The 27830-nt window shown below is 45.9% G+C and overlaps 1 protein-coding gene across 3 annotated transcripts in view; it reads left to right on the top strand.

The window, feature by feature from the left end:
- Positions 1-27830, top strand: part of LOC135221740 (uncharacterized) — a 201473-nt gene that overhangs the window by 79790 nt on the left and 93853 nt on the right. For all 3 annotated transcript variants that reach the window (XM_064259547.1, XM_064259545.1, XM_064259546.1), the window contains exon 4: positions 26070-26152. In XM_064259547.1, the coding sequence (XP_064115617.1) occupies positions 26070-26152 (83 nt within the window). The remainder of the gene's footprint in view (positions 1-26069; positions 26153-27830) is intronic.

The following is a 27830-nucleotide window of genomic DNA, read 5'->3' as shown; positions in this document are numbered from 1 at the left end:
GATATTCCAGGAACTGAATCACTTTCAGTGTTGCTTTGTTGCATTCCTCGACTGTTGAAGCCCAGATCAACCAATCGTCGAGATACGCTACTACCATAACCCCTTGCGATCTGAGTTGTTGAACAACTACTTCCGCCAGCTTCGTAAACACTCTGGGTGCTACGTTGAGCCCGAAAGGAACTACCTTGAAGGAGAATGTCTGGTCTCCTATCTTGAAGCCTAGATAAGGACGGAAGTGTCTTTGCAATAGGGATATGATAGTAAGCGTCTGTAAGATCGATAGAGGTGGTGACGGCCCCACGGGGAAGTAAGGTCCGCACCTGCGAGATCGTGAGCATCTTGAACTTGTCGCAGCGAATGGCTAGTTTAAGCGGGACAAGTCTAAGATTACTCTTCTTTTTTGTGAGCCTTTCTTTGGCACGCTGACAAGCGACCTTGAAATTTTAATCTTTTGACTCTCGCTATAGCTCCTTTCTGAAGGAGATCCTCCGCATACTCCGTCAGTTCTTTGGAAGGAAGTTGACGGAAAGGCCTGGATGGAGGTGTTTGTTAACCAGCTCCAACCCAGGCCTTTTGACACAATGCTCTGAGCCCACTTGCTGAAGTTCCACCGGTGGCGAAAGTGAAACAGCCTCCTCCTACCTGAAGTTCTTCATTGGTTCTGGTAACCTCCTCGGCCTCCTCTGAAGTGTTTTCCCCTATTAAAGGGCCCTCCCGATCCTCTCCCACGAAAGGAACGCTTACCTCTGCCTCCCTTACCCGAGCGGTCATACTTCTGTGAAGATTGACTCTCGAAGGCTTGATTGTAAGCTGGAGAGATGGCGTAAGAGGTGGAGGGCTGAGGCTGAGGGGAGATCACGTAAATTGGCTGCGATTGAGCCTTTGAAGTGGAAGGCTGGGCTGTTTGCACTAAGGGAACCGCCGGAACTTGTTGAGAAAAGCGTGGCTGGTCTTTTGCTGGTAGGGCTGGAAACGCCTGGGTTTTCCTTTGGGCCCCGTTTACCCTATAGCTGCAAGATCTTGCCTCCTCTTAGCCGTAAGGCCCCAACGGTCCTTAAGGCTCTGGTTCAACCTCGTCGCCTCTGACTGGACTTCCTTCACCATTGCTTCTGGGAAGAGATCTGCTCCCCAGATGCTCGACGAGAGTAACCTATTCGGCTCGTGCCGAATGGTTGCTTCTTGCAGGACATGCTTCCTACAATTCGTCCTAGCAGTGGCAAACTCAAACATATCTGACTGTACCGTTTGAGTCAGGGATTTGGTCATAAGTTTGAAAGCGGCTCTGAACCATAGGCTATGGTGGCCACCTCGGTCATAGCCATAGAATTAATCGATCTGGCTAATCGCGATTTAGCGTCAAATTCAGCCTGAATAAGGCTATCTGGAAGCCTGGGTAGCTTTTCACCAAAACTGCTCCATAGCACAGTCCGGTTTTGAGTTTTTGCCAGCTGAGAAGGTGTTGCGGTAAGTATTTCCCCATAATTATCCTCCGGCTGAAGGAAGTAACGGAGATGTAGGATCTGCTTCCTTCAGTTGAGGCATGGGGTCCCCCTTCTGGGCCGCTTGGAATGGTAAGACGTCGCGATCTTTGTCAGGAAAGGGAGCGGGGTGGTACTCTCATCCATCGTGAAGATCGTAAAGGGACTCTTGAAAGGTTGGATTTTCGTATTAGAACAATCCATGTCCTCTAAACACCTGAGCCTTCTCTCTGAGCCTGGTCACGTGAATAGAGGACTGTCTCCTTTGGTACCCTATCAATCTCGAATCATGGCTGAGGCGGTGAGCCTTGCGTAGCCGATGAACGGAGGCTGAAGGTCTTCCGGGTAGAACTCGAAGTCCTCTATCCTTCGAGTTCCAAATTCCGGTATAGAAATGAGTCCGTCTTGGAAGGGGAGGGGGCGTATGACGCTACTCTCCACGGGTTGTTCATCGAGAACGGAGGTAGAGAGTCATACTGGGGGAAGCTGGGATCCAACCTGCATTGGAAAGGTGGAGGAGAGGCTAGAGGAGCTTGGCTCAGTCCGGCTATAATGGAGTCTTGAGAAGTAATCCTATCCGACAACCGAGAGATCATTTGTTCCATGCTACTCTTTAAAGACCCAACCAGGTCGCCCACCTGTTGCAACAGGCCAGCATTGGAGTCCAAAGCCGAGCTGCTGCGGAGGTGGAGGGTGGCTCTGAATTGGAACCAAGGGTAGCGGAACTGACGACTCTGCCGGAGTGTTTGATCTCTCTCTGGAGGATTTACTCCTCGAGGACTTAGAGCCGGACCCGAAGCTTTAGATCTGTCTGCTCCGAGGTTCCTAGCCGGAGACTTACGAGAGGAGGATGACGCCGAAGCCGTCTTCTTAGACGACGACGACGTCTTTGTCAAGGATTTCACTGCTTGACCCTTGACCTTGGGTCTAACGAAGCGTCAGGAGGAGTATACAATTCATCACCCGTAAAGCCTTGGAAGGATGGAGAGGTTGCAGGAGTAGAAGAAACAGTTACGCCCAAGGGTATCCCTTGGGTGTCCACCTTACCTACCTCGACCAACAGGTCGTCTACACCTACCCATAGGTTCTACATTAATATCCAACGTCGCGACTTCCGAGGAGATGTCCTGGCCTTGGTCAGTCAATGAGGGCAGCCAGCTGGTTGCTGGATGAAGGCGATAGTCGGGGCCGCCTCTACTGGGGTCGACGTATCCTGTCGCCTTGCCTCCGGGGAAGATTAGTACCCGCCAACCTTTTCTCAGGATGTAGGGCATACCCTTGGCGGCGTTCTTCCCGAAACCGCCGACCCAGGCCCGCAGGGTTGCCAGTGCGGTATCCCTCACTGCCGGCGCCTGGAGAGAGGTATCGATTAGATTTAAGAATAACTTAAAACTAAAGGTAACTTAAAGCATAACTTAACTTATAGGGGCTATAAGGCCCCTTGAATTTTCCTTAAGTTAGAGTGATTAATGCAAACTTAAGCACTAAACAGATGCGGACCAGCTACCGGAAGATGGAATACTATACCCCGTTAACAGCTGGCTCACCATGTAACATATGGTACACGTCTCATGGTACCGACCTGGATGTCCCAGTGCGGAGTCGCGCATGGAGCATGGGACCGGCAAACTTCGTGTCCACACGGTCCTGAAGTGTGGCGGCGCATCCCGGATGCTCACAGTTGTGTCTGTAATGGAAAGACACATGAGTATCTTAAAGAATATCACTTACAGGCTAAAGGACAGAAGAACTCTGTTGCATGCCGGAGCTCGGAAAAAATTCGGGCATAGACCTCCCTTACTAGCCTGAATAGGCTATAAACCCCGGAGGTATCCGGTAAAAAAGAAGGGAGGGGGAATGGTTTAAGGTACTTAAAATAAACTGAACATCTTAAACCTAAAAGCTCGAACGTACCGGACTAAGTCCAGTGCGAGGCGGAGTGATAACTCAGTGAAACGGAGAGGTTAGAAGGGGGATCCGACTGTATGCTCCAAGTCACCACCCCGTGGGGTAGACTTAGTACCTTTCCGCTAGATGCCAGGCCTCCGGTGGTAAAGGAGCCCTAGTAAGGTGGGAAAGAGCGGGGGCATACAGACTCGGCTAGTAACGGAGCGACGAAGTAGAATGGAGAGGGGGAAAGGCCAGTCCCCCCCCACCTTACCATCCGACCGGACCGAGAGCCGGAGAGGTCGAGTCCAGTCTGGGTCTGTCCCGTCCACTCTACCGCCCCCTCCGCCTGGGGGGAGAGAGGGAGGCAGGAGCTCGGGTAATGCGGAGCGAGCATTGGCAGGCCTAGCCACCCCCCCCTGACGCTATGGAAGAGCGGGAGGGGGAAAGGGGAAAAGGTGACTGGACAGGCGTCTGGCTGCTCGTGATCACATAGTTGACCACGGGGCGATAAGAACAACAACTAAGCCTAAAACAAAACCAACTGATCAGCGAGATGCTATCGGGAAGCAACGAGCTGACAAGCGGTAACATAAAGGCCCAATAGGCCGTAACCTAGGCTAAGCGAGCCAGACGCCTGACTAACCTAACAATATCACATAGATAATAAAATGAATAATAAAATGAAAGAAAGAAACAAAAAAATAGTAGGAGAAAAAATCCAGGAGTGTACGACTAACCCGAAGGCAAGTCTACCACTCAAAGCGAGTCGAGGCCGATACTAAGAGCCGTGGCTAGGTCTGGATAGAAGAGCCTACATAAGGTAAAAGACATGCATGCATGACAAAACCGTGTAGACCTTACCCTAAACAAAGCGGATAATAAAATAGAGTGTACAAAGACAGGGGATGCTCTGGGTATGGGCGACCCAGAACGGACCCATCACGAGGCAGAACCATGCTGCCATGCTTCCGACCTAGAGATCGTATTTATACCTAAAAAATGACAAATACGTGCTCAGGGCCGGAAAAAACCAAATAGCAATAAACACTGAGTACTTAACTTAGCTGCTGCGATGGCTGCACGCTCCATTGTAATAAAATCCAAAAGAAAGGGCACAAAAACACAGAGAAGAAAACGGCACGTGTGTATCGTGTGCGCTAACTGAAAAGGATGGCCACCAGAGGTGCAGCAGTCGGCAGCATGGGATGGAGTAGTAGTAGTAGGTGCTGCCCACTCTGTGGGTCGGCTCCCCTCTTGGGGGATTTTGTAGTGGGAGAATTAATTCTATTGGCATTTGGCTCGTGGTAGTGGTCTCACTCGCCATAGTGTTCATACCGACACTCTCTGGGAGGGTGAGCGAGTCAGTTGTACTGACCTTTTTCTTTATTTATTTATTCTCTGGTATGTGTTAGTACATTTACCCTAGAAATAATAGATTAAAGGATATTTCGCGCAGCGACACGAGCTGAGCCCAGAAAAACCATTTTTATCAAAACCTCTGCAGTGCTATAACTGTTTTCAGTTCAAACATCCATCCAGATTCTCTTAAAACAATAAAATTTTTAGTAATTGCTCAGCCCCTGGACATGGTCCTTGTTCGAGACAACCAAAATGCATAAATTGCAAACTGGATCATACCCCATCGAATAAAAATTGCAGCCAATATAAATATGAAGAGGCAGCTGTATGCAATGTTAATGCTGAACATATAAGCATTAGTTATGCTAAAAAATTATTGGTCAAAGACATATGCTATGGCTTTGAATTCTCTATCCCATATAAAAACTCAAGCTAACAATGTAGCACCTATACCTGGTTTAAAAGTAGGAACTCCTGAGACTAAGACCCTGTCATCTGGTCTAGGTGCTCAGCCTACTAGGGTTGAAGCACCCCTATTTAACGAAGATGTGCCTACTTATACAGTAGAATCATCTCCAGTTGATGAGACCTACCCTTTGTCTCTCCCATCTCTGCAACAAGAAACCTTTGAAGAAATGGAACAAGAACAAACCAAAGGTCCAAAAAGAGTAAGAACTCCTTCATTCTCTCCTCCACCTGCTCAAAGTATAGACATATCAAAACACCATAAAAAGTGTAACAAAAATGAGGCCAACAATGAGGGTACGTCTGCCTCAGAAACAGCCAATGAATTAAGTTCCTTGGATACTAAGACTATTATAGTAGAGGTCCACTCTGCTCCATATCAGAAAGCCAATAAAAAACACAATAGAGATAATCATAAGCCTAATATATCAAGATACTCTAGAGAAACTCCTATGAAGTCCCATTTGGAAAATAAATTAAAGAAATAGTATAGATTACAGTTGAATTGCCCTTGGGAGATCCTAGAAAGAAAAGTTCAAACTGGACATTTTTCAATGGAACTGTAAGGGACTAAGGACTCGCTCAGAAATTTTAAAAGTACTATTACTGCATGAGCATAATCCAGGGGTTGTATGTCTCCATGAAACTAAGAAGATGCAGTGTACAATCTGGGTCTAAACTATGAGATCTATAAGATGAGCCTGCAAATGGGGACTGTGCCCATGGAGGTGTTGCAATAGTTATTGCTAAATCATTGCAACACTGTATTGTTCCCCTTAACATGCAGCTTCAAGCATTTGCTATCCGGGCTACTTTTGACTGTGAAATCACAATCTGCTCTCCTTAGCTTCCCCCAAGATGTAGGTTCACTCTTAGGGACATTCAACATTTAATTGATCAACTTCCTCCTCCTTTTTCACTACTTGGTGATTTTAATTCTCACAATCCAATTTGGGCTGGTAATTTTTTAGACACAGAGGGTAAGATAATTGATGGCAAGTGTTAATAATAATGATCTTACATGTTTTAATGATGTTACTATGACATATAGTGTTCACACAGGTGATTCATCTGCTATAGACTTGAATATTTGCTCTTCTTCACTCTATTTGGATTTTAACTGGTCTGTAGATGAATTTCAACTTTCCCATTCATCTGAAAGTTTGTGAGAAATGGAAGGAAAAGGAAGCAGATTGGATCAAATTTCAGGAAGATACTAACCTATTCCAGAAATTTGAGTCCTTCAAGTCCCATATAAAGGCTTATGATACTTTGCCTCTGAAATATTGAACGGTGCTAAAACCTCTATACCAGAGACCAAAGGAATACCATGCAGGCCTGCTGTTCCATGGTGGGATAAAACCTGTGGTAGTTTAAGGAAAATTACCAGGAAATGTTATAGGCATTATAAATCCAGTCAGTCTGCAACAGCAAAATCTATTTTCTGGGCTCAGCTCGTGTCGGCCTATGAAAGGATCCTTAATATCATACTTTCTAGGTAAAATTAATCTAAAATTACCAGAGAAAAAACAAAATTAAGAAAATGTCAGTAAAACTGACTCGCTCACTCTTAAAAAGAAGTGTCGGTATGATGATAGGGGCGAGTGGGAACACTACCACGAGACATTCACCAATTAGAACTTCCAATCAGAATCCCCACAAGAGAGAGCTGATACCAACGGGCGATGCAGCCGCTACTACTACTACTAGAGGACGCCACGGACAGCAGCGCCCCTAGCGTACATCCTTAATATTTAGCGCTAGCGTCCAGACGCATTTTTCTCTGTGCTGTGCCTTTTACGGGATTTATTATCTTCTTCGATATGGAACGTTCTGCAATCGCAACGGCTAAGTTAAGTGCCTCATAAGTAATGTTTTACTATATTTTTGTCTTCCGGGAACCAGTATTTTCCTTCTAATAGGTCATATACGGTTTCCCGGTTGTCTCGTGGCGGCGCCATGCTGCCTCGTTAAGAATTCCCGGTCCTCCATACTGGGACTTCTTATACTTATGGGCTTACTTTTTACGTTCATCGTTTTTACATCGAGTTTTTAGCTAGATTAGCCCCCTTACCATTTCTCTTAGTTTGGTATTTAGGGTTATTATTATTGTTCCAGCCCAGCATCCCGGCTCTTGCTCTTCATCGGCTTTCGCTGGCTCCGAGTAGGCTTTGTCCTCGGAACAGTTTTGCCTCCTCATGGGCTTCTTTCTTCTTCTACTAAAAGTGTCTTTTCCATCTTTACGATGTAATTTTATTCTATTTAGGGTGTTAGGCTAGCCTAGGTGCATGTTCCCATGGTTTGGTACAGCATGGTTCACGTGGCCCTCCCACGGTTTTTGTGTTGCTCGCGGCTTAGGCCACTTGCGGTCACGTGTTCCATCGCACCTTACCCTTCCCCTTCCCTCCCTACCAGGTATAGGGGGGTGCTGGGGGACCCCTTGGTTGTCATGACAACCTCAGTTGCCTTCCTCCCTCCCTCTCTGAGGTGGCCAGGGGTTCCTCCCAGCGGGGGGTATAGGGCGACCACTCATAGGGTACCGTGTCTCCGAGCGGGTAGTTGTTGAGACGGGGAGGAGTAGGCCACCCCCCCCCTCTCTCTCTCCCGCCGTGTTACGCCGAGACCCTCCCCCCCCTTCCCCAGTTGCTCAGCCACCTTCCCTTTCTATAACGAACGGAGCCTTCCCGTCGCAGCCGGGGCCACCTTTGGTTATAGATTACTGGCTCGCCAGCGGGCGGGGTGGTCACTACTAGTGGTCGGTTGCTTGCCTACTATATCCTTATATCTCTCCCCCGCTACCGGAAGGGAGCTTGCTTCTTACCCGGGCACTCTTCTAGTAGACGGGTGGAGGAAGGTTTGATATTATTGTTATTTTAAGGATATACCCTAATTTTACGATGATTTGTTTAATTTTATTATTCATATGCTTACCATCCCGCCATTTTTCGTCGTGGTTTCCTTTTACCACCACTCCTGGTTGGATTCTATCTTTTGTCCCCCCCGCCGTCAGCGGAGCAATAGCCTAGGACAACCAACCAACCTTGTTACCACCACGTATTATGGCGGGGCTACTGGTTTAATCTAACTTTCTTTCTTCGCTCCGGCACCAGCGGAGCAACTGTTAGAACTGTAATGTTCTCCTGATACTCATGTATTTTTCCACTTACAGGCTACCAACTGTCAGGTACCCCGGCGTTGCCCAACGCGAACGTTGGTTGACTGACCCCTGGCGGCCACGATGAGTGCATGGTCTCACGCTCCTTGTGCCACGTCATTCAACTATATGATCGTCTGGCACCCGGAAGCCTGCGCCATCTGCTACGACCTAGTCAGTCAGCTGTGGAGGGGTAAGTCGATTATAGGCTTCTTTATCATTTACTAACAACTCTTAGACATAAGTTTGTTAACCCCGTTCCGCCATTAGAAGCTCATCTCGCCCTTTCTTTCCAGGCTACTGGTGTGAGGGAGGTCGCCCTTGCTACCCTGAAAGCGTGGGTGGGCGGCTTCGGGAAGGGAAGAACGCCGCCAAAGGCCAGCCGTACATCCTTGACAAAAGCTGGCCGTCCAGATCTTCCCGGCGGGGCAAGTCAACAGGGTATGTTGACCCTTGTCCGCAGCCCCTCTCATAGCCTCCATCCAGCAAGATCTCCAGCAATCTTTCGGGGTCCGTAGCCCTTCAACATGGAGTCGGTCCCGGACGTCGCTGCCCTGGACCTAAACATCGAGCCGATGGCGGTTGGAGTAGAGGATTTGTTGGTTGAGGTAGGTGTTGTCGGGCGCCCAAGGTCTTTCCTTGGGTGTTCCTGGATCTTCTCCTGTCCCTTCTTCGAGCGCTTCTTTCCAAGGCTTTGTGGGATCTGAGATCCCTACCCGCTCTCCGCTCTCTCTGTACCCCCTAAGGTGAAGGGACAGAGAGAACCGAAGACTCTATCTAAGACGACTTCTAAGAAGTCGTCTTCGTCTTCTTCGGCTAGGAAGTCTTCGACTTCTTACGCTGACCGCGGTGAAGGCCAAGCCGAGCTCTTCTTACTCGAAGAGCTCTAGAAGCAAGGCTTCTAAGGAGAAGGCTCGCGCTTCATCCCGCCGAGCCAGTGCCTTCTCCTGCCCCTTCACCGCATCCACTACCGGCAACGCCGGTGGGAGGAGCGGGACCCAGCACCTTTGATCCCACTGCTTTCTCAGCAGTGGTGATGCAACATGTGTGAGATGGTTGGTTCGCAAGTCTCCGCCCTGGGGACGAAATTTGAGCAGATGTTTGCACAACTGTCAAGCACTCTGTCTCAATCAGGCCAATCCCATCCAGGATCTCTCTAACAGGGTTAGAGAGAATGAGGACCGAGTGGCTGGGCTCTCTCAGGTCCCTCTTCCAGTCTCCCCCAGTGCCAAGTGCTGGTATTTTCCAGCTCCCGCCATACGACTCTCTGCCAGCTTTCTCTATGGAGAACCCTTGGAGAGTAGCCGCCTACGCTCCATTTAAGGATGGGATGATCTCTATCCCGGAGTGTGGAACTCGAAGGATTGAGGACTTCGAGTTTTATCCTCCGGGTCTGGCGCAGCCTTTCATCGGCTATGCTAAGGCTGACTGTAAGCGGCTCTTACTATGGGAAGGACAAGATCTCTAGGGAGGATGTTCTCTACAGTAGGGGATCATGCCCACGGGAATGGGTTCACTGCCTTGAGGACTGGGAGTGCACAAACACTAAGCTCCAGGCCTATAAGAGTCCTTTCACTATTTTTGCGACGAAGAAAGAGGATTCTCTTCCGTTCGCCACGAAAATAGTAGAGCGGACTCTTCAGGCAGTCCTCAAGGATGAGCCCATTGCCACAGCTAAGGGAGGCGGAGTCTACTTCTCCGCTCTTCCCAGCCTTTTTGGGAAGAAGTTGTGGGATGAAAACTTTGCCAGCCCACAATTCCACACGCTTGGCAAGCTCAAACCGGTTCCTGGGCGCCATGGACCAGTTCGGCGAGAACAAGCTTCCAAGGCTGCCTGATAGTTTCCTTGAGTTCAGGCGGAGTTTCGACGCGCGAACTAGGTTTGGGCAAAAAAGGAGGTCCCCCTCAATTTTCTCTGATAAATTAAAACGGAAAATGGCTGCTCTTTTCAATATGCTACAGAACCGCTGTTTAAGATCTTGGCCAAATCCCAGCTTCAGACGGTTCAGACAGATGCTTTCGACTTCTTCCAAGCTAGGAGGAATTGCCGAAAGCACGTTCTGCAGGAGTGCACTATTAGGCACGAGCCTAATAGACTCCTGGCTTCTTTTTCTAGCATGTGAGCGGATCTCTTCCCAGAATCCGCTGTAAATGAAGTGCACCACGAGGCTGCTAGGCTCAACCAGAGCCTTAGAGCTAGGTGGGGTATTTCATCTAAGAGGAAGCAAGAATCCGCCCCCACTGCTGGTAAGAAACCAAAGAAGTCTGGTAAAAGGTTCCAGCCTTACCAGAAACACCAGCAACAGCAGCAATTTGTTTCAGGCCGTCCCGGTTACCCAACAGGGACAACCTGGTAGTTCGAAACAGAACCAGCCCATCCTCCTGCTGTCTCCTCAATCACAACCGTCGACCTCCTACGCACTCTCGCCGGCCTTCAACCCTACGTATGAAGGTCAGGGCTACACTCCCTTTAACAAGCAACCGAGAGGTAGGGCGAGAGGCTACTTTCGCCAGCGTGGCGCAGGACGGGCGACAAGGAGCAGGCAGTTCAGAGGAGGGCGTGGTGGTAACCCGCCCATCAACAATGAGGCTCCCCAGGTAGGAGGAGGCTGTTCCTCTTCCGTCACAGGTGGGGGTTCAGCAATTGGGCACAGAGCATAGTGTCCAAAGGGTTGGGTTGGAGTTGGATCAAGATCCTCCTCCAATCAAATCATTCCACCAAATACATCAGAGGAATTGACAGATTACGCGGAGGAACTCCTTCAGAAAGGAGCTATTGCGAGAGTCAAGCATCTAAAATTTCAAGGTCGCTTATTCAGCGTGCCAAAGAAAAGCTCAAAAAACAAGGGTAATCTTAGACTTGTCAAAAGCTAAACTCTTTCATTCGTTGCGACAAGTTCAAGATGCTTACCCTCTCGCAAGTAAGGACCTTACTTCCGCGTGGAGCCGTCACATGCTCCATCGATCTTACAGACGCATACTATCATATCCCTATAGCCAGACACTTCCGCCCATTCCTAGGATTCAGGCTAGGAAATCAGACATTCTCATTCAAAGTGATGCCCTTCGGTCTGAATGTAGCCCCCAGGGTATTCACGAAAATAGCAGAAGTGGTTGTACAACAATTGAGAACTCAGGGAATCATGGTAGCAGCTTACCTCGACGATTGGTTGATCTGGGCACCAACCGTCGAGGAATGTCTCAATGCCACCAAAAAGGTAGTTTTCACTTTCTGGAACATCTGGGGTTCCAGATAAACAAAACGAAATCCAGACTTACCCGGAGTCTCGTTTTTTCAGTGGCTGGGAATCCAATGGGATTTGTCTTTCCACAATCTGTCAATTCCAGTGGCCAAACGGAAGGAAATAGCAAAATCTGTCAGGCAATTTCTCAAATGCAAACAAAACATCAAGGAGAAACCCAGGAAAGAATCCTAGGGTCCCTTCAGTTTGCATTCGGTAACAGATATCCTCCTGAAAGCAAGGCTAAAAGATATAAATCGAGTTTGGCGATGAGAGCAAACACCAAATCTCGAGACAAGTTGTCAGTAATTCCACAGATCCTTCGCAATCAACTCCGTCCATGGTCAAAAGTAAAGAACTTAGCCAAGCAGGTACCCCTTCAATATCCCCTTCCAGTGTTAACCATTCACACGGATGCCTCCCTGTCCGGGTGGGGGGGATATTCTCAGTTCAAACAGGTTCAGGGGACTTGGTCAGTTCAATTTCGCCAGCTCCACATAAAGTTCTGGAAGCAATGGCAGTATTTCTTACCTTGAAGAGACTGCTTCCCCCTCCCCCGAAAAAGTCTCATCTAAGGCTAGTTTTGGACAGTGCAGTGGTAGTTCATTGCACAACAGAGGAGGGTCCAAATCCAAGCATGTGAACCATGTCATGATAGCCATTTTTGCCCTAGCAAACAAACACAAATGGCATCTGTCCGCCACTCACCTGGCGGGGGTCAGAAATGTGATAGCAGACGCTTTGTCCGGTCAGTGCCTCTGGAATCAGAATGGTCCCTAGACGACGGGTCATTCCAGTGGATATGCCGGAGAGTCCCAGGTCTCCAAGTAGATCTCTTCGCCTCACAAGCGAACCACAAGCTCCCTTGCTATGTGGCCCCCAACCTGGACCCTCTGGCTTATGCCACGGACGCCCTGCCCCCCTCCGTTCAGAATTTGGGATCAGTGGGAGAAAATTTATTGTTTTTTTCTTTTTTTCCTCCAGTGAAATCTTCTTCTTGAAAGTCTTAAGCAAGCTGAGGAACTTTCAAAGGAATAGTAGCCTCTGATTGCACCGGACTGGCCCAAGAGCAACTGGTATCCTCTTCTTCTGGAAGGTTGGGTCTCCGACCTCAAACGGATTCCAATCCCACGCTGTCACATCAGTACAAATGAGGACTGTGTTCGCTTCCTCAGGAATTCTTCAGACCCTAACTTTATGGACTTCATGAAGTTTGCGGCTAATAAAGATGCTAATATTGATCCACAAAAATATTCTCTTCCTAGAATCAGATAAGAGAGAGTCAACCATTAGACAATATGACTCAGCTGTTAAAAAATTAGCATCTTTCCTGAAAGAATCAAACACTACAACCATGACAGTTAATCTAGCTATATCCTTTTTTCAGGTCCTTGTTTGAAAAAGGTTTAGCAGCTAGCACTATTACTACTCATAAATCGGCTTTGAAGAAGATCTTTCAGTTAGGTTTTCAGATAGATCTGACTGAATCTTATTTCACGTCTATTCCTAAAGCCTGTGCTAGACTTAGACCTTCTCAAAGGCCTACTGCAGTTTCATGGTTCTTAAATGATGTCCTCAAACTAGCTTCAGATACTGAACAACTCGTCTTGTACATTCATAATGCTTCTTAGGAAGACATTATTCTTATTAAGCCTAGCTTCAGGAGCTAGAATTTCAGAACTGTCGGCTCTATACCAGAGAATGCGGGTCCCCATTGTTGGAATTCCTCCCCTCAGGAGAAGTTCTGCTTGCTCCGGATCGTAGCTTTTTAGCTAAAAATGAGGATCCTCTGGCAAGGTGGGCCCCTTGGAAAGTCATCCCACTTCCCCAAGATCCTTCTCTCTGCCCAGTATCAACTTTAAGAGCCTTTCTATCTCGTACATCCTCAAGATCCTCAGGTCCTCTCTTCATAGAGAGAAAAAAAAGGGTGGTTACTTTATCAGTAAAAAAAGGTATTAGACAAACAAATCCTTTACTTCATTAAACAAGCCAATCCTGATTCATTCCCAAAAGCACATGACATCAGGGGAGTAGCCACCTCAATTAATTACTTTCAACATATGAACTTTGAGGATCTTAAAAAGTATACTGGATGGAAATCCCCGACAGTCTTTAAACGTCATTATCTAAAGTCCTTGGATCTTTAAAATTTTCAGCAGTAGCAGCGGGAAACATTGTTTCTCCTGATACTGTATAGTAGTCGTAGTATAGATCCAGGTCTCCTTTCTACCTACCTCATCCAACATGCCTCACCCTATCGCCATGCTACTCGGATATCCTAGCCTTAGCCACTGAATCATACTAGTGGATTGTCCCTTATTTTTTTGCTAGGGACATCCACACTTGTACTGATATTGTACTTCAGTGTACCTACCCATTATTTTTATGCTAGGGTAGGACACAATGTGTTTTGTATAGTTTTGTAAATAATTTTCTAAGTAAATATATTTGTTAATATTATACTGCATTATTATATTTTTACTATGTTTATTGTAATTTTTAAGTACTTTTTACATTACTAACGTTTCTTTTATGTTACTATTTAGAATAAGTTAGGTTAAGTACTTAGTTTGTATGCTGTAATTGATTTACTTATATTATATCCCTCGTTTTACAACTGCTTTTCATTTGTCCTTTTTTCCCATCTTGTCTGTTTCTCTGGTACTCTTTCATAGGCTCCGACACGAGCGTGAGCCCAGAAAAGGGATTTTGACGAAGGACAAATCTATTTCTTTCTGGGTGATTGGCTCGTGTCGCCCTATGAAACCCGACCCTATATTGTTTACCCCCCCCCCCCACACCCCCCCCCCCCCCCAATGCGGACAAGATGTTTTTAGATTAAGGATGTCCGCTAGGGGCGCTGCTGTCCGTGGCGTCCTCTAGTAGTAGTAGTAGCGGCTGCATCGCCCGTTGGTATCAGCTCTCTCTTGTGGGGATTCTGATTGGAAGTTCTAATTGGTGAATGTCTCGTGGTAGTGTTCCCACTCGCCCCTATCATCATACCGACACTTCTTTTTAAGAGTGAGCGAGTCAGTTTTACTGACATTTTCTTAATTTTGTTTTTTCTCTGGTAATTTTAGATTAATTTTACCTAGAAAGTATGATATTAAGGATCCTTTCATAGGGCGACACGAGCCAATCACCCAGAAATAGATTTTTCCTTCGTCAAAATCCCTTTATTAATGAGCAATGGTAAAACAGAGGAAATATTTCTAAAAAATAAAGAGAATCCTGGCTTTTTTTATATAAATGGCAAAAATTCCAAGACCCCAACCAGGTTGATCTGGAAAAAGATTAGAAAACTAATTGGCAAATATGTTCCCACACCAACACCTTGTACGAAAATCAATGGAAACCTTGTTACCAAGCCTACTGAAGTATAAAGTTCCAGGAACTATTCAACTCGTTTCCAGAATATTAGGAATTCTACCATTTCCCTTAATTTAAATTTTAGAAAGATGCCTTATCATCATCTGAATCAGCATCCCCCAGGAATGATAACATTCTTTATAGCATGCTGAAAAGTCTTTCAGATTCAGCTAAATCTTACCTTCTTAAAATCTTTAACAAAATATGGGAAACTGGTATTCTTCCCCCTTCTTGGAAGATTGCAATTGTTGTTCCCATTAAGAAACCATTGAAAGATCCACATCTTACTACAAGCTATCGGCCAATATCTCTTACAAGTTGGTGTGCAAATTGGTTGAGAAAATGGTGAATTCTAGACTAATGTGGCATATAGAAAAAAATGGTTTGTTATTATCTGTCCAATTAGGATTTAGGAGAAATCGTTCGACTCTGGACCCACTACATACTAAGATTATCAATCCAAATTCAGCAAGGTTTTTCAAAATGCTGTCAGACTATTGGAGTCTTCTTCCATCTCGAAAAAGCCTATGACACTACTTGGTATTTCTGGGCTCAGCTCGTGTCGCTGCGCGAAATATTCCTTTAAATCTATTATTCTTTTAGGCGGGTAAAATGTTACTAACAAACAAATACCAGAGAATAAATAAATAAAGAAAAAGGGTCCAGTTATAACATGACTCCGCTCACCCTCCCAGAGGGTGTCGGTATGAACACTAATGGGGGCGGGACGGGTGAGCCCACTACCACGAGCCAAATGCCAATAGAATTCTCCCACTACAAAATCCCCCAAGAGGAGAGCCGACCCACAGAGTGGGCAGCACCAACTACTACTACTCCATCCCATGCTGCCGACTGCTGCGCCTCTGGTGGCCTTCCTTTTCAGTTAGCGCACACGATACACACGTGCCATTTTCTTCTCTGTGTTTTTGTGCCCTTTCCTTTGGATTTTATTACCATGGAGCGTGCAGCCATCGCAGCAGCTAAGTTAAGTACTCAGTGTTTTATTGCTAATTGGTTTTTTTCCGGCCCTGAGCACGTATTTGCCGTTTTTTAGGTATAAATACGATCTCTAGGTCGGAAGCATGGCAGCATGGTTCTGCCTCGTGGTGGGTCCGTTCTGGGTCGCCCATACCCAGAACATCCCCTTGCTTTTGTACGCTCTTAAATTTTAATTATCCGCTTTGTTTAGGGTCGTCTACACGGTTTTGTCAATGCAAGCATGTCTTTTACCTTATGTAGGCTCTTCCATCCAGACCCTAGCCACGGGCTCTTAGTATCGGCCTCGGCTAGCTTTGAGTGGTAGCCTTGCCTTCGGGTTAGTCGTACACTCCTGGATTTTTTCTCCTACTATTTTGTTTTCTTTCTTTCATTTTATTATTCATTTGTATTATTTATGTGATATTTGTTAGGTTAGTTAGGCGTCTGGCGCGCTTAGCCTAGGTCATGGCCCATTGGGCCTTTATGTTACCGCCGTTTTCTTTTCAGCTCGTTGCTTCCCGATAGCATCTCTCTGATCAGTGGTTATGTTCTAGGGCTTAGTTTTGTGTTCTTATCGCCCCCCCGTGGTCACTATGTGATCACGAGGCAGCCAGACGCCTGTCCAGTCACCTTTCCCCCCTCCCGCTCTTCCATAGGGTCGGGGGGGGTGGGTAGGCCACCTGCCCATGCTCGCTCCACATACCCGAGCCTGCCTCCCTCTCTCCCCCCAGGCGGAGGGGGTAGAGGGACGGGACAGACCCAGACTGGACTCGACCTCTCCGGCTTCTCGGTCCGGTCGGATGGTAAGGTGGGGGGGACTGGCCTTTAACCCCCCCATCCACTTACTACTCCGTCGCTCCGTTACTAGCCCGAGTCTGTATGCCCTTGCTCTTTCCCACCTTATTAGGGCTCCTTTACCACCGGAGACCTGGCATCCAGCGGAAAGGTGCTAGTCTACCCCACGGGGTGGACCGGAACATACAGTCGGTCCCTTCTAACCTCTCCGTTTCACTGAGTTATACACTCCGCCACGCACTGGACTTAGTCCGGTACGTTCGAGCTTTTAGGTTTAAGATCTATTATGTTTAAACTAGTTAAGTTTTATCTTAGAGTACCTTAAACCATCCCCCCTCCCTTCATGTTTCATCACGGATACCTCCGGGGTTATAGCCTATTCAGGCGATTAAGGGAGGGGCTATGCCCAAATTTTTTCCGAGCTCCGGCATGCAACGGAGTTCTTCTGTCCTTTAGCCTGTAAGTGATATTCTTTAAGATACTCATGTGTCTTTTCACTTACAGACCACCAACGTGAGCATCCGGGATGCGCCGCCACACTTCAAGACCCATGTGGACACGAAGTTTGCCGGTCCCATGCTCCATGCGCGACTCCGCACGGGGACATCCAGGTCTGGTACCATGAAACGTGTACCATATGTTACGATCTGGTGAGCCAGCTTTTAGACGGGGTAAGTATTCCATCTCCGGTAGCTGGTCCTCATCTGTTATAGTGCTTAAGTTTTACATCAATCACTCTAACTTAAGGTAAATTCAAGGGGCCTTATAGCCCCTATAATTTTAAGTTATGCTTTAAGTTAGCTTTAGTTTTAAGTTATTCTTAAATCTAATCAATACCCTCTCTTCCAGGCGCCGCCGGGCCGTGAGGGATTACCGCACTGGCAACCCTGCGGGCCTGGGTCGGCGGTTTCGGGAAGAACGCCGCCAAGGGTATGCCCTACATCCTGGAGAAAAGGTTGGCGGTACTATCTTCACCCCGGAGGCAAGGCGACAGGATACGTCGACCCAGTAGAGGCGGCCCCGACTATCGCCTTCATCCAAGCAACAGCTGGCTGCCTCATTGACTGACCAAGGCCAGGACATCTCCTCGGAAGTCGCGACGTTGGATATTAATGTAGAACCTATGGTAGGTGTGGACGACCTGTTGGTCGAGGTAGGTAAGGTGGACACCCAAGGGATACCCTTGGGGTGCAACTGCTTCTTCTACTCCTGCAACCTCTCCATCCTCCAAGGCTTTACGGGTAACGAATTATATACTCCTCCTGACGCTTCAGTTAGACCCAAGGTCAAGGGTCAAGCAGTAAAATCCTTGACGAAGACGTCGTCGTCGTCTAAGAAGACGGCTTCGGCGTCATCCTCTTCTCGTAAGTCTCCGGCTAGGAATCCCGGAGCAGAGAGATCTAAAGCTTCTGGGTCCGGCTCTAAGTCCTCGAGGAGTAAATCCTCCAGAGAGAGATCTCACACTCCGGCGGAGTCGTCAGTTCCGCTACCCTTGGTTCCAATTCAGAGCCACCCCTCCACCTCCGCAGCAGCTCCGGCTTTGGACTCCAATGCTGGTCTGTTACAACAGGTGGGCGACCTGGTTGGGTCTCTGAAAAGTAGCATGGAACAAATGATCTCTCGGTTGTCGGATAGGATTACCTCTCAAGACAGCATTATAGCCGGACTGAGCAAGCTCCTCTAGCCTCTCCTCCACCTTTCAATACAGGTGGAGCCCAGCTTCCCCCGTATGACTCTCTACCTCCGTTCTCAATGAACAACCCTTGGAGAGTAGCGTCATACGCCCCCCCCCTTCCAAGACGGACTCATTTCTATCCCGGAATGTGGAACTCGGAGGATCGAGGACTTCGAGTTCTACCCGGAAGACCTTCAGCCTCGTTCATCGGCTACGCAAGGCTCACCGCCTCAGCCATGACTCGGGATGATAAAGTACCAAAGGAGACAGTCCTCTATTCACGTGACCAGGCTCAGAGAGAATGGCTCAGGTGTCTAGAGGACATGGATTGTTCCAATACGAAAATCCAACCTTTCAAGAGTCCATTTACGATCTTTACGATGGATGAGAGTACCCCGCTCCCTTTCCTGACAAAGATCGCGACGTCTACCATTCCAGCGGACCCAGAAGGGGGACCCCATGCCTCAACTGAAGGAAGCAGATCCTTACATCTCCGTTACTTCCTTCAGCCGGAGAATTGTGGGAAGACTTACCTAACACCTCAGCTGGCAAACTCAAACCGGACTGTGCTATGGAGCAGTTTGGTGAGAAGCTACCTAGGCTTCCAGATAGCCTTATTCAGGCAGAATTTGACGCCAAATCGCGGTTAGCCAGATCTATTAATTCCATGGCTATGACCGAGGTGGCTACCATAGCCTATGGGTCAGAACCGCTCTTCAAGCTTATGACCAAATCCCTGACTCAAACGGTACAGTCAGATATGTTTGAGTTTGCCACTGCTAGGACGAATTGTAGGAAGCATGTCCTACAAGAAGCAACTATTCGGCGCGAGCCGAATAGGTTACTTGCGTCGAGCATTCTGGGGAGCGACCTCTTCCCAGAAGCGATGGTGAAGGAGGTTCAGTCAGAGGCTACGAGGTTGAACCAGAGCCTTAAGGACCGTTGGGGTCTTACGGCCAAGAGGCGACAAGATCTAGCAGCTAGGGGTAAGGGTCAAAGGAAACCTAGACGTTTCCAGCCCTACCAGAAAAAGCAGCCACGCTTTTCTCAGCAAGTTCCAGCTGTTCCCTTAGTGCAAACAGCCCAACCTTCCACTTCAAAGGCTCAATCACAGCCGATTTACGTTATCTCCCCTCAGCCTCAGCCCTCCCACCTCTTACGCCCTTCTCTCCAGCTTACAATCAAGCCTTCGAGAGTCAAGCTTCACAGAAGTATGACCGCTCGGGTAAGGGAGGCAGAGGTAAGCGATCCTTTCGTGGGAGAGGATCGGGAGGTCCCTTTAATAGGGGAAAACATTTCAGGGGAGGCCGAGGAGGCTACCAGAACCAATGAGGAATTTCAGGTAGGAGGGAGGCTGTTTCACTTTCGCCACCGGTGGAACTTCAGCAAGTGGGCTCAGAGCATTGTGTCAAAAGGCCTGGGTTGGAGCTGGTTAACGAACCCACCCCCATCCAGACCTTTCCGCCAACTTCCTTCCAAGGAACTGACGGAGTATGCGGAGGATCTCCTTCAGAAAGGAGCTATAGTGAGAGTCAAAAGGTTAAAATTTCAAGGACGCTTGTTCAGCGTGCCAAAGAAAGGCTCACAAAAAAGAAGGGTAATCTTAGACTTGTCCCGCTTAAACTTAGCCATTCGCTGCGACAAGTTCAAGATGCTCACGATCTCGCAGGTACGGACCTTACTTCCCCGTGGGGCCGTCACCACCTCTATCGATCTTACAGACGCTTACTATCATATCCCTATTGCAAGACACTTCCGTCCGTATCTGGGCTTCAAGATAGGAGACCAGACATTCTCCTTCAAGGTAGTTCCTTTCGGACTCAACGTAGCACCCAGGGTGTTTACGAAGCTGGCGGAAGTAGTAGTTCAACAACTCAGATCGCAAGGGATTATGGTAGTAGCGTATCTCGACGATTGGTTGATCTGGGCTTCAACAGTCGAGGAATGCAACAGAGCAACACTGAAAGTAATTCAGTTCCTGGAATATCTAGGCTTCAAGATAAACAGGACCAAGTCAAGACTCACCCCAGAGTCAAACTTTCAGTGGCTAGGCATTCAATGGAATCTATCCTCCCATACTCTGTCGATTCCATCATCCAAAAGAAAGGAAATAGCGAAGTCAGTCAAACAATTTCTGAGTCACAAACTGGCATCAAGAAGATCCCAGGAAAGGATCTTGGGTTCTCCCTCCAGTTTGCATCAGTGACGAACATCTTAATGAAAGCCAAACTGAAAGACCTAACCAGAATCTGGCGCTCACGAGCAAATGTCAGGTCCAGGGACAAATTATCCTCAGTCCCTCTGATTCTAAAGAATCGACTCCGACCGTGGGCGAAAGTCAAGAACTTGTCGGTGTCAGTGCCCCTTCAGTTTCCTCCACCAGGGATCACCATCCACACAGACGCATCATTAAGCGGTTGGGGAGGATATTCCCAGTTCAAAAAGGTTCAAGGAACGTGGTCACCTCAGTTCCGTCAGTTCCATATAAACGTACTGGAAGCAATGGCAGTGTTCTTGACTAAAAAAGTTATGCCCGCCAAAGTACTCCCACATAAAGCTAGTCCTGGACAGCGCAGTGGTGGTACATTGTGTAAACAGAGGAGGCTCCAAGTCACGTCATCTAAATCACGTCATGGTAGCCATCTTCTCCCTGGCGGACAAGTTCAGTTGGCATCTCTCCTCCACTCATATAGCTGGAGTGAGAAACGTCATAGCAGATGCTCTATCCCGATCAGTACCTCTAGAGTCGGAATGGTCACTGGACAACAGTTCGTTCCAATGGATTCTTCAGAGAGTTCCAGGTCTACAGGTGGATCTCTTCGCATCGCAAACGAACCACAACTCCCGTGTTATGTGGCCCCCAACCTGGACCCTCTGGCCTATGCCACGGACGCCTTGGCTCTAGACTGGAACAACTGGGAGAAGATTTATGTCTTTCCTCCGGTGAATCTTCTCATGAAAGTCTTAAACAAACTCAGGACATTCAAGGGTCAAGTGGCTCTAGTAGCCCCAGACTGGCCGAAGAGCAATTGGTACCCTCTCATTCTGGAACTGGGTCTTCGCCCTCTTCGGATCCCCAATCCCAGGCTCTCCCAGTCAGTACAAATGAAGACTGTGTTCGCTTCCTCAGGGATTCTCAAAACCCTAACTTTATGGATTTCATGAAGTTTGCAGCAAAAAGGGATGCGAATATTGACCCTCAGAATATTCTCTTCGTTGGAATCCGATAAAAGAGATTCAACTTTGAGACAGTATGATGCTGCTGTCAAAAAGTTAGCAACCTTCCTGAAAGAATCAGATATTAGGATCATGACAATCAATTCAGCTATATCCTTTTTCAGATCCTTATTTGAAAAAGGCTTAGCAGCTAGCACAATTACGACAAACAAGTCAGCCTTGAAAAAGATTTTTCAATTTGGGTTCAACATAGACTTGACAGACTCCTACTTCTCGTCTATTCCCAAGGCATGTGCTAGACTTATGCCTTCGGTAAGGCCTACGTCAGTATCATGGTTCTTAAATGATGTTCTAAAGCTGGCTTCAGAAACCAATAATGACACATGCTCGTTTATAATGCTCTTAAGAAAAACCCTATTTTATTAAGCTTGGCCTCAGGAGCTAGAATTTCAGAACTGTCGGCGTTATCCAGAGATCCGGATCATATTCAGTTCCTTCCCACAGGGGAAGTGCTACTTTCTCCGGAACGTAGCTTTATAGCAAAGAATGAAGATCCTTTGATGAGGTGGGGAACCATGGAAGGTACTACCCCTTCCACAAGATGTATCTCTTTGCCCAGTTTCAAGCCTTACGAGCCTTTCTATCTATAGGACCCTCCTCATCATCATCGGGTCCTCTCTTTAAGAGAGAAAAAGGTGGCACTTTATCTATTAAAGGCATCAGGCAACAAATCCTGTACTTCATTAAACAAGCCAATCCTGACTCTTTCCCAAAAGCACATGATGTCAGGGCAGTAGCCACCTCAATTAACTATTTCCAACATATGAACTTCGATGAGTTGAAAAGTATACTGGATGGAAATCGCCGACAGTGTTCAAACGTCATTACTTAAAGTCCTTGGAAGCTCTGAAATTTTCAGCAGTTGCAGCGGGGAACATAGTTTCCCCTGACTCTGACTAATCTTTAGTAGAAGATCCAGTCCTCCTTTCTACCTGCCTCACCCAACAGTTCGTCTATTCCTGCCTTGTTCATTTACGGGCACCTTGTGTCTTAGCTGCTTTTATGATGATGTAGTGGGTGTCCCTTATTTTTTTGCTAGGGACACCCACATTTGATGATGGATATTGATCTCGTGGATGTCATCTCCTTATTTTTATGCTAGGAGATACATCTTATTGTAATGGTTACGGGTTTTGTATATTAAGTCATATACATTCCTTTATATATTATTATTATTGAGTTTGTTTTATTCAACTTTATATTAATTGCTTTAGAATGTTTTGATACATAGCTTTACACAGATACCATTTTTGTACATATATGACATATTTCTCCTGTATATATGTATATTACCTTAAGTTAAGAAATATTATTAGAATTAAGTGTAATTTAAGCAATATTTCTATTTTGTATCACTGTGTATATGTATCCTTATTAGCAATTATTATTCGTTTATTTTTATTTTATCTTTTATTTGAGACCTCTTTGTATTTTGTTCAATTCTTTACAATCTTGTGCTATTTCTCTGGTACGATTTCGCGCAGCGACACGAGCTGAGCCCAGAAAAGGGATTTTGACGTAAGGAAAAATCTATTTCTGGGCGATTTGGCCCGTGTCGCAGCGAAATCCCGCCCTACCCGTCCCATCGCCAAGATTGTCTGCTAACTTCAGGATGGCCACCAGAGGCGCAGCAGTCGGCAGCATGGGATGGAGTAGTAGTAGTTGGTGCTGCCCACTCTGTGGGTCGGCTCTCCTCTTGGGGGATTTTGTAGTGGGAGAATTCTATTGGCATTTGGCTCGTGGTAGTGGTCTCACTCGCCATAGTGTTCATACCGACACCCTCTGGGAGGGTGAGCGAGTCAGTTATACTGACCTTTTTCTTTATTTATTTATTCTCTGGTATGTGTTAGTACATTTACCCTAGAAATAATAGATTAAAGGATATTTCGCTGGCGACACGAGCCAATCGCCCAGAAATAGATTTTTCCTTACGTCAAAATCCCTTTTTGGTGTCATTAAACAGCTTCGTGACATGGGAATAAGAGGTAATATGCTAAAGTTCATCAGGTCATTTCTAAGTGTTAGATATATTAAAGTTAGAATTGGAAATATCTTGTCTAATGCTTTTGAGCTGGAGGAAGGTGTCCCACAAGGCAGTGTATTGAGTGTCACTTTATTTGCTGTGGCTATAAACAGCATTGCTGAATGTGCCTCACCTCCAGTAAAGGGGTCTTTGTTTGTGGATGACCTTGCTATTTATGTCACTAGTTATGATGCTACTGCAGCTTGTAATTTCTTGCAAAAGTCAGTTAATGCAATCAGCAATTGGGAGGATGACAATGGCTTTTGATTCTCCCCTTCCAAAACTGTGGCAGTTCGTTTTACTAGAAGTACTTGAAAGGAAACCATCCCAAATATTAAGCTGAGAGACACATTAATACCATATGAGGAGGAGGTGAAGTTTTTAGGGATGATTTGATAAGAAGCTAACATGGGCTAACCATATTGACTACTTGAAAATTAAGGTAAAGAAGTCCCTTAACATTTTAAAAGTAGTGTCAGGTTTTAACTGGGGTGCTGATAAGAGGTCACTTTTACGGTTATATGACTCGTTATGTAAATTAAAGCCTGAGTATGGTTGTCAAATCTTCTCTTCAGCAAGTGCAAGCAAACTTAAGGAGCTGGATGTAGTTCATCATGCTGGTCTAAGAATATGCCCTGGTGCATTTAAGACATCTCCAGTTGAAAGTCTATATACCGACACTGAAAAGCTCCCTCTAGACATACGTCAAGAGGAACTGGGACTGCGGTATATGGTCAAATTAAGAGGTTCCCAGAAAACCCTGCAGCATCTATTCTTAACCAAAACGATCCACAGCAGTTTGCAAATACTAGAGCATCCAAGCCTTTCCATGTGAGAATTAATGCTGCAGTTGACAGTGTGCCTATTAAAGACCAAAAAAATTAAGGGAATACATTGCTCTAAGTTGCCTCCTTGGTTGATCCCAGAACCATCAGTCTGTCAAAAAGCTGTGGTTAAAAAAAATCTGTTAATGTCCAAGAAGTGAAGGCTCATTTTCTTGATCATGACCAAATACATTCGGGTTCTGTTAAATTATTCGCTGATAGATCAAAGACATCAAGTGGAGTTGGTTGTGCTATTGTTCATGGTAGTAGCTCATATTACCATGAACTTTCTAATAATGCCTCTATTTTTACAGCTGAATTAACTGCATTAGCCAAATCTCTTGAGATTGTTTCTACTCTGCAGGGTAATAATTTCACCATATACTCAGATTTGTATAGTGCACTCATGGCCATTATGCAATATAACCCTAAACATCCAATTGTTCAGCATATTCAAGAATGGTTGTATAGATTTGTGTCCAAATTCAAATCAGTCCATTTTTGCTGGGTCCTTGCCCATGTAGCTATTGCTGGTAATGAACTTGCTGACCATGAAGCAAGAGATGTCATTACTAAAGAAGACATTCTCTTCAACTATATTCCTGCTACTGACATGAAATGGACTATTTGCTCATATATAAAAAATAAATGGCAAGCATGTTGGTCGTCTCCCCTTCTGACCAACAAGAAGATCAGACAAAGTATTTAACATTGGCCATCTGGATTCCAACAAAACCATAGGGTAGAAACTATATTATGTCGTCTGAGAATTGGCCATACTCGATTGACCCACCCCTTAGAGGGGGTCACTGCACCAGTCTGTATGTAATGTGACTCTCCCCTTACTGTGGAACACATTATTTTACATTGCCATAGGTATTCATCAGCACAGCAGAGACATGGGTTGGTGGGCAAGGGATATAGCAGAACTACTTGGTCCGGATGTAGCTGTTAATAACATTGTTGGATTCCTCAAAGACATTAACCTTTTTAATGAAATTTAGTTTTTGACCTTTTGGTACATTGCCAATTGTAGTATATACACTTGAAGTTGTATTTATAAGCATATTTATACGCATATAAATGTACTATGTATAAATTTTTTTTATTCTTGTTTGCACTCTTGAAATGAGAAATTATAATTTTTATGGGGGATATCAGTTTTTACCATAGTTTTAAAATCACCTTTATTTTATTATTTTCATTTATAAATTCATCACCATAAATATTCACTTTAAACCAAATTCTTTAGTGCTGAGTAATCCATCTGGATTCCAGTCCTTGGCTTCAAGCCTAATTTCATATTCCATTCCATTCCATTGAGATAATTAAGATAAGTATTGTTAGTATTTCAATATTCTCTGAAGCTGAATAATTAAATACTGAGAAGATTGTATGTATACTGAAGATGATGACAAAAAATGAATATACATATATGGATAGTTCAGATTTTTAGAAATTGAATACATAATAGGTAGAGTAATGTATTTCAGTCAAATTTAGGTGTGCTTTGACAAGAATAAATAAGTGATAGCTTATTGAATTGAGCATTTCAATTAATTTTTTGTGTTGTTTTTCAGTCCGTGTTAGATATACGATAATTGCTCTGGTACTATCTGTCTTCTTTATGGTGACGGTCATGATGGTCTTGGGAGTGATAAGGGTAAGTACAGTGTTGGATCAATTTAATTTCCAGTTTTATTGCAGTATCTTACCAAACAATTATACAGCTGTAGGTTCCTTACACAGCAGACAAATTATTCAAACTTTCGCAGTGGTGCTGCCATCACCAATGTAGGTGACATCATCTCCTGCTGCTCAAGGGAGGAACAGGTACTACAACAGACCAGGTGTCATCAATTCATTTCTCTGCTGGCTCCTGGTTAATTTCAGTGGTCGGTGCAGACTTTTTCTTCATTGCTAGATGGTTTTGACTGTCATATTTTCGTGAAGTACTCACCTCGTGTTTTTGCTAGTTGCTTGCTTTCTCTTTTGTTAGCTGTAACTGCAATTATTTGTGGCATTTAAAAGCCGTCAATGTCAGATTCTAGTCATTCAGGAGTTAGGTTTTGCTGGAGGGTGCAAGGCTAGGTTGAAGGTTAAGCCTATTTATGACCCACACTCAAAGTGTATTAAATGTACGTAGAGGTAACGGGTCTGAGTGTACTCACGAATCGGCTTGTGATGAATGTAAAGATTGTAGTGACAATCAATGGAAGGTTTTTCTTGCACATTCTGATAAACTAGTAAAGGATAGGATGAGAAAGGCAGGTCTTAAGAGCTGAAAGTAAAGCTAGTGTAACCGCTTCTGCGTCTTCCGCAGATCCAGCTCTTCCTGTTTCTTCCCCTCCTCCTCTAGCCATGTCCCCAATCTTAAGTCCTCCTTCTCTTGCTCCTTTAACTCCTTTACCAGCTTCCCATGTAATTTCTCCCAACGCCATTGCCAGCCTCGAATCTAGTTTTGAGAAAAAGTTTTATGTTTTTGTCAGTATGGTTATGGAGTTAGTTTTTTCTTCTAGAAAAGGCTAATAATGATGAAGTGCTGAGTGTTAGTGCAGTGGTTTCTGAGGGAGTGGCTGTTTGTCCCACCAGTTCTAGACGAAGGTCCCTGTCCTGCTCCCCTGCCTCGTGGAGAAGACATGCCGAAGGTCCAAGGGAGACTGGTGGGGTTTGCCCACAAGCAGTCGCTTCCTCTGTTGAACATGTAGTGCACCAGCAGGATTCAACAGAACACCATTGGAAAGGTGTTTCATTTCATTGGTGCTCCTTTATCATGAAAGGAGTTACTACTTCCCAGAAGTTGGCTTTGCTTTTCTAGCCATTAGATAAGCAACACTTATTTCTGGAAGAAACGGTTAGATATTCTTTCTGTGTTGGAGAAAAAGTCGACAAATGATCTGTTGGCGTAGTTGACTAAGTAAGTAAAAGCCACCTCTTCTATGACTCCTGTCAAATCTTCCTCTCCTTTACCTGGAAGACTGGCAGCCTTTTTGTAGAGGTAGAATCAGACCCTTCATCAAACCTCGCTTGAACCTGTGCCCCCCTTCCAAATCCGTGACAAAACTGCTTCTAAGTCTTCCTCCAAGTAATATGACTATCTTTCATGCACTGGTAGGTGCCAGGTTGCACCTGTTTTGGGAGGAGTGGAATCGTAGAGGGGCAGATCCTTGGGTGGTCCAAGTTCTTCACCTCGGTTATTCCATCCCTTTCAAAGTTCCTGAAACCTGTGTTGGATGTGAGCGCTCTGAACTTGTTCATCTCAAAAACAAAGTTCAATATGGAAACAACCCACTCGGTCCTAGAATTGCTTCGCCAAGGAGATTGGATGGTCTCCTTGGACA

The sequence above is a fragment of the Macrobrachium nipponense genome, chromosome 3 (genome assembly GCF_015104395.2).
Source record: "Macrobrachium nipponense isolate FS-2020 chromosome 3, ASM1510439v2, whole genome shotgun sequence".
Classification (NCBI taxonomy): Eukaryota; Metazoa; Arthropoda; class Malacostraca; order Decapoda; family Palaemonidae; genus Macrobrachium; species Macrobrachium nipponense.
This window is presented reverse-complemented; position numbering and strand designations above follow the sequence as displayed.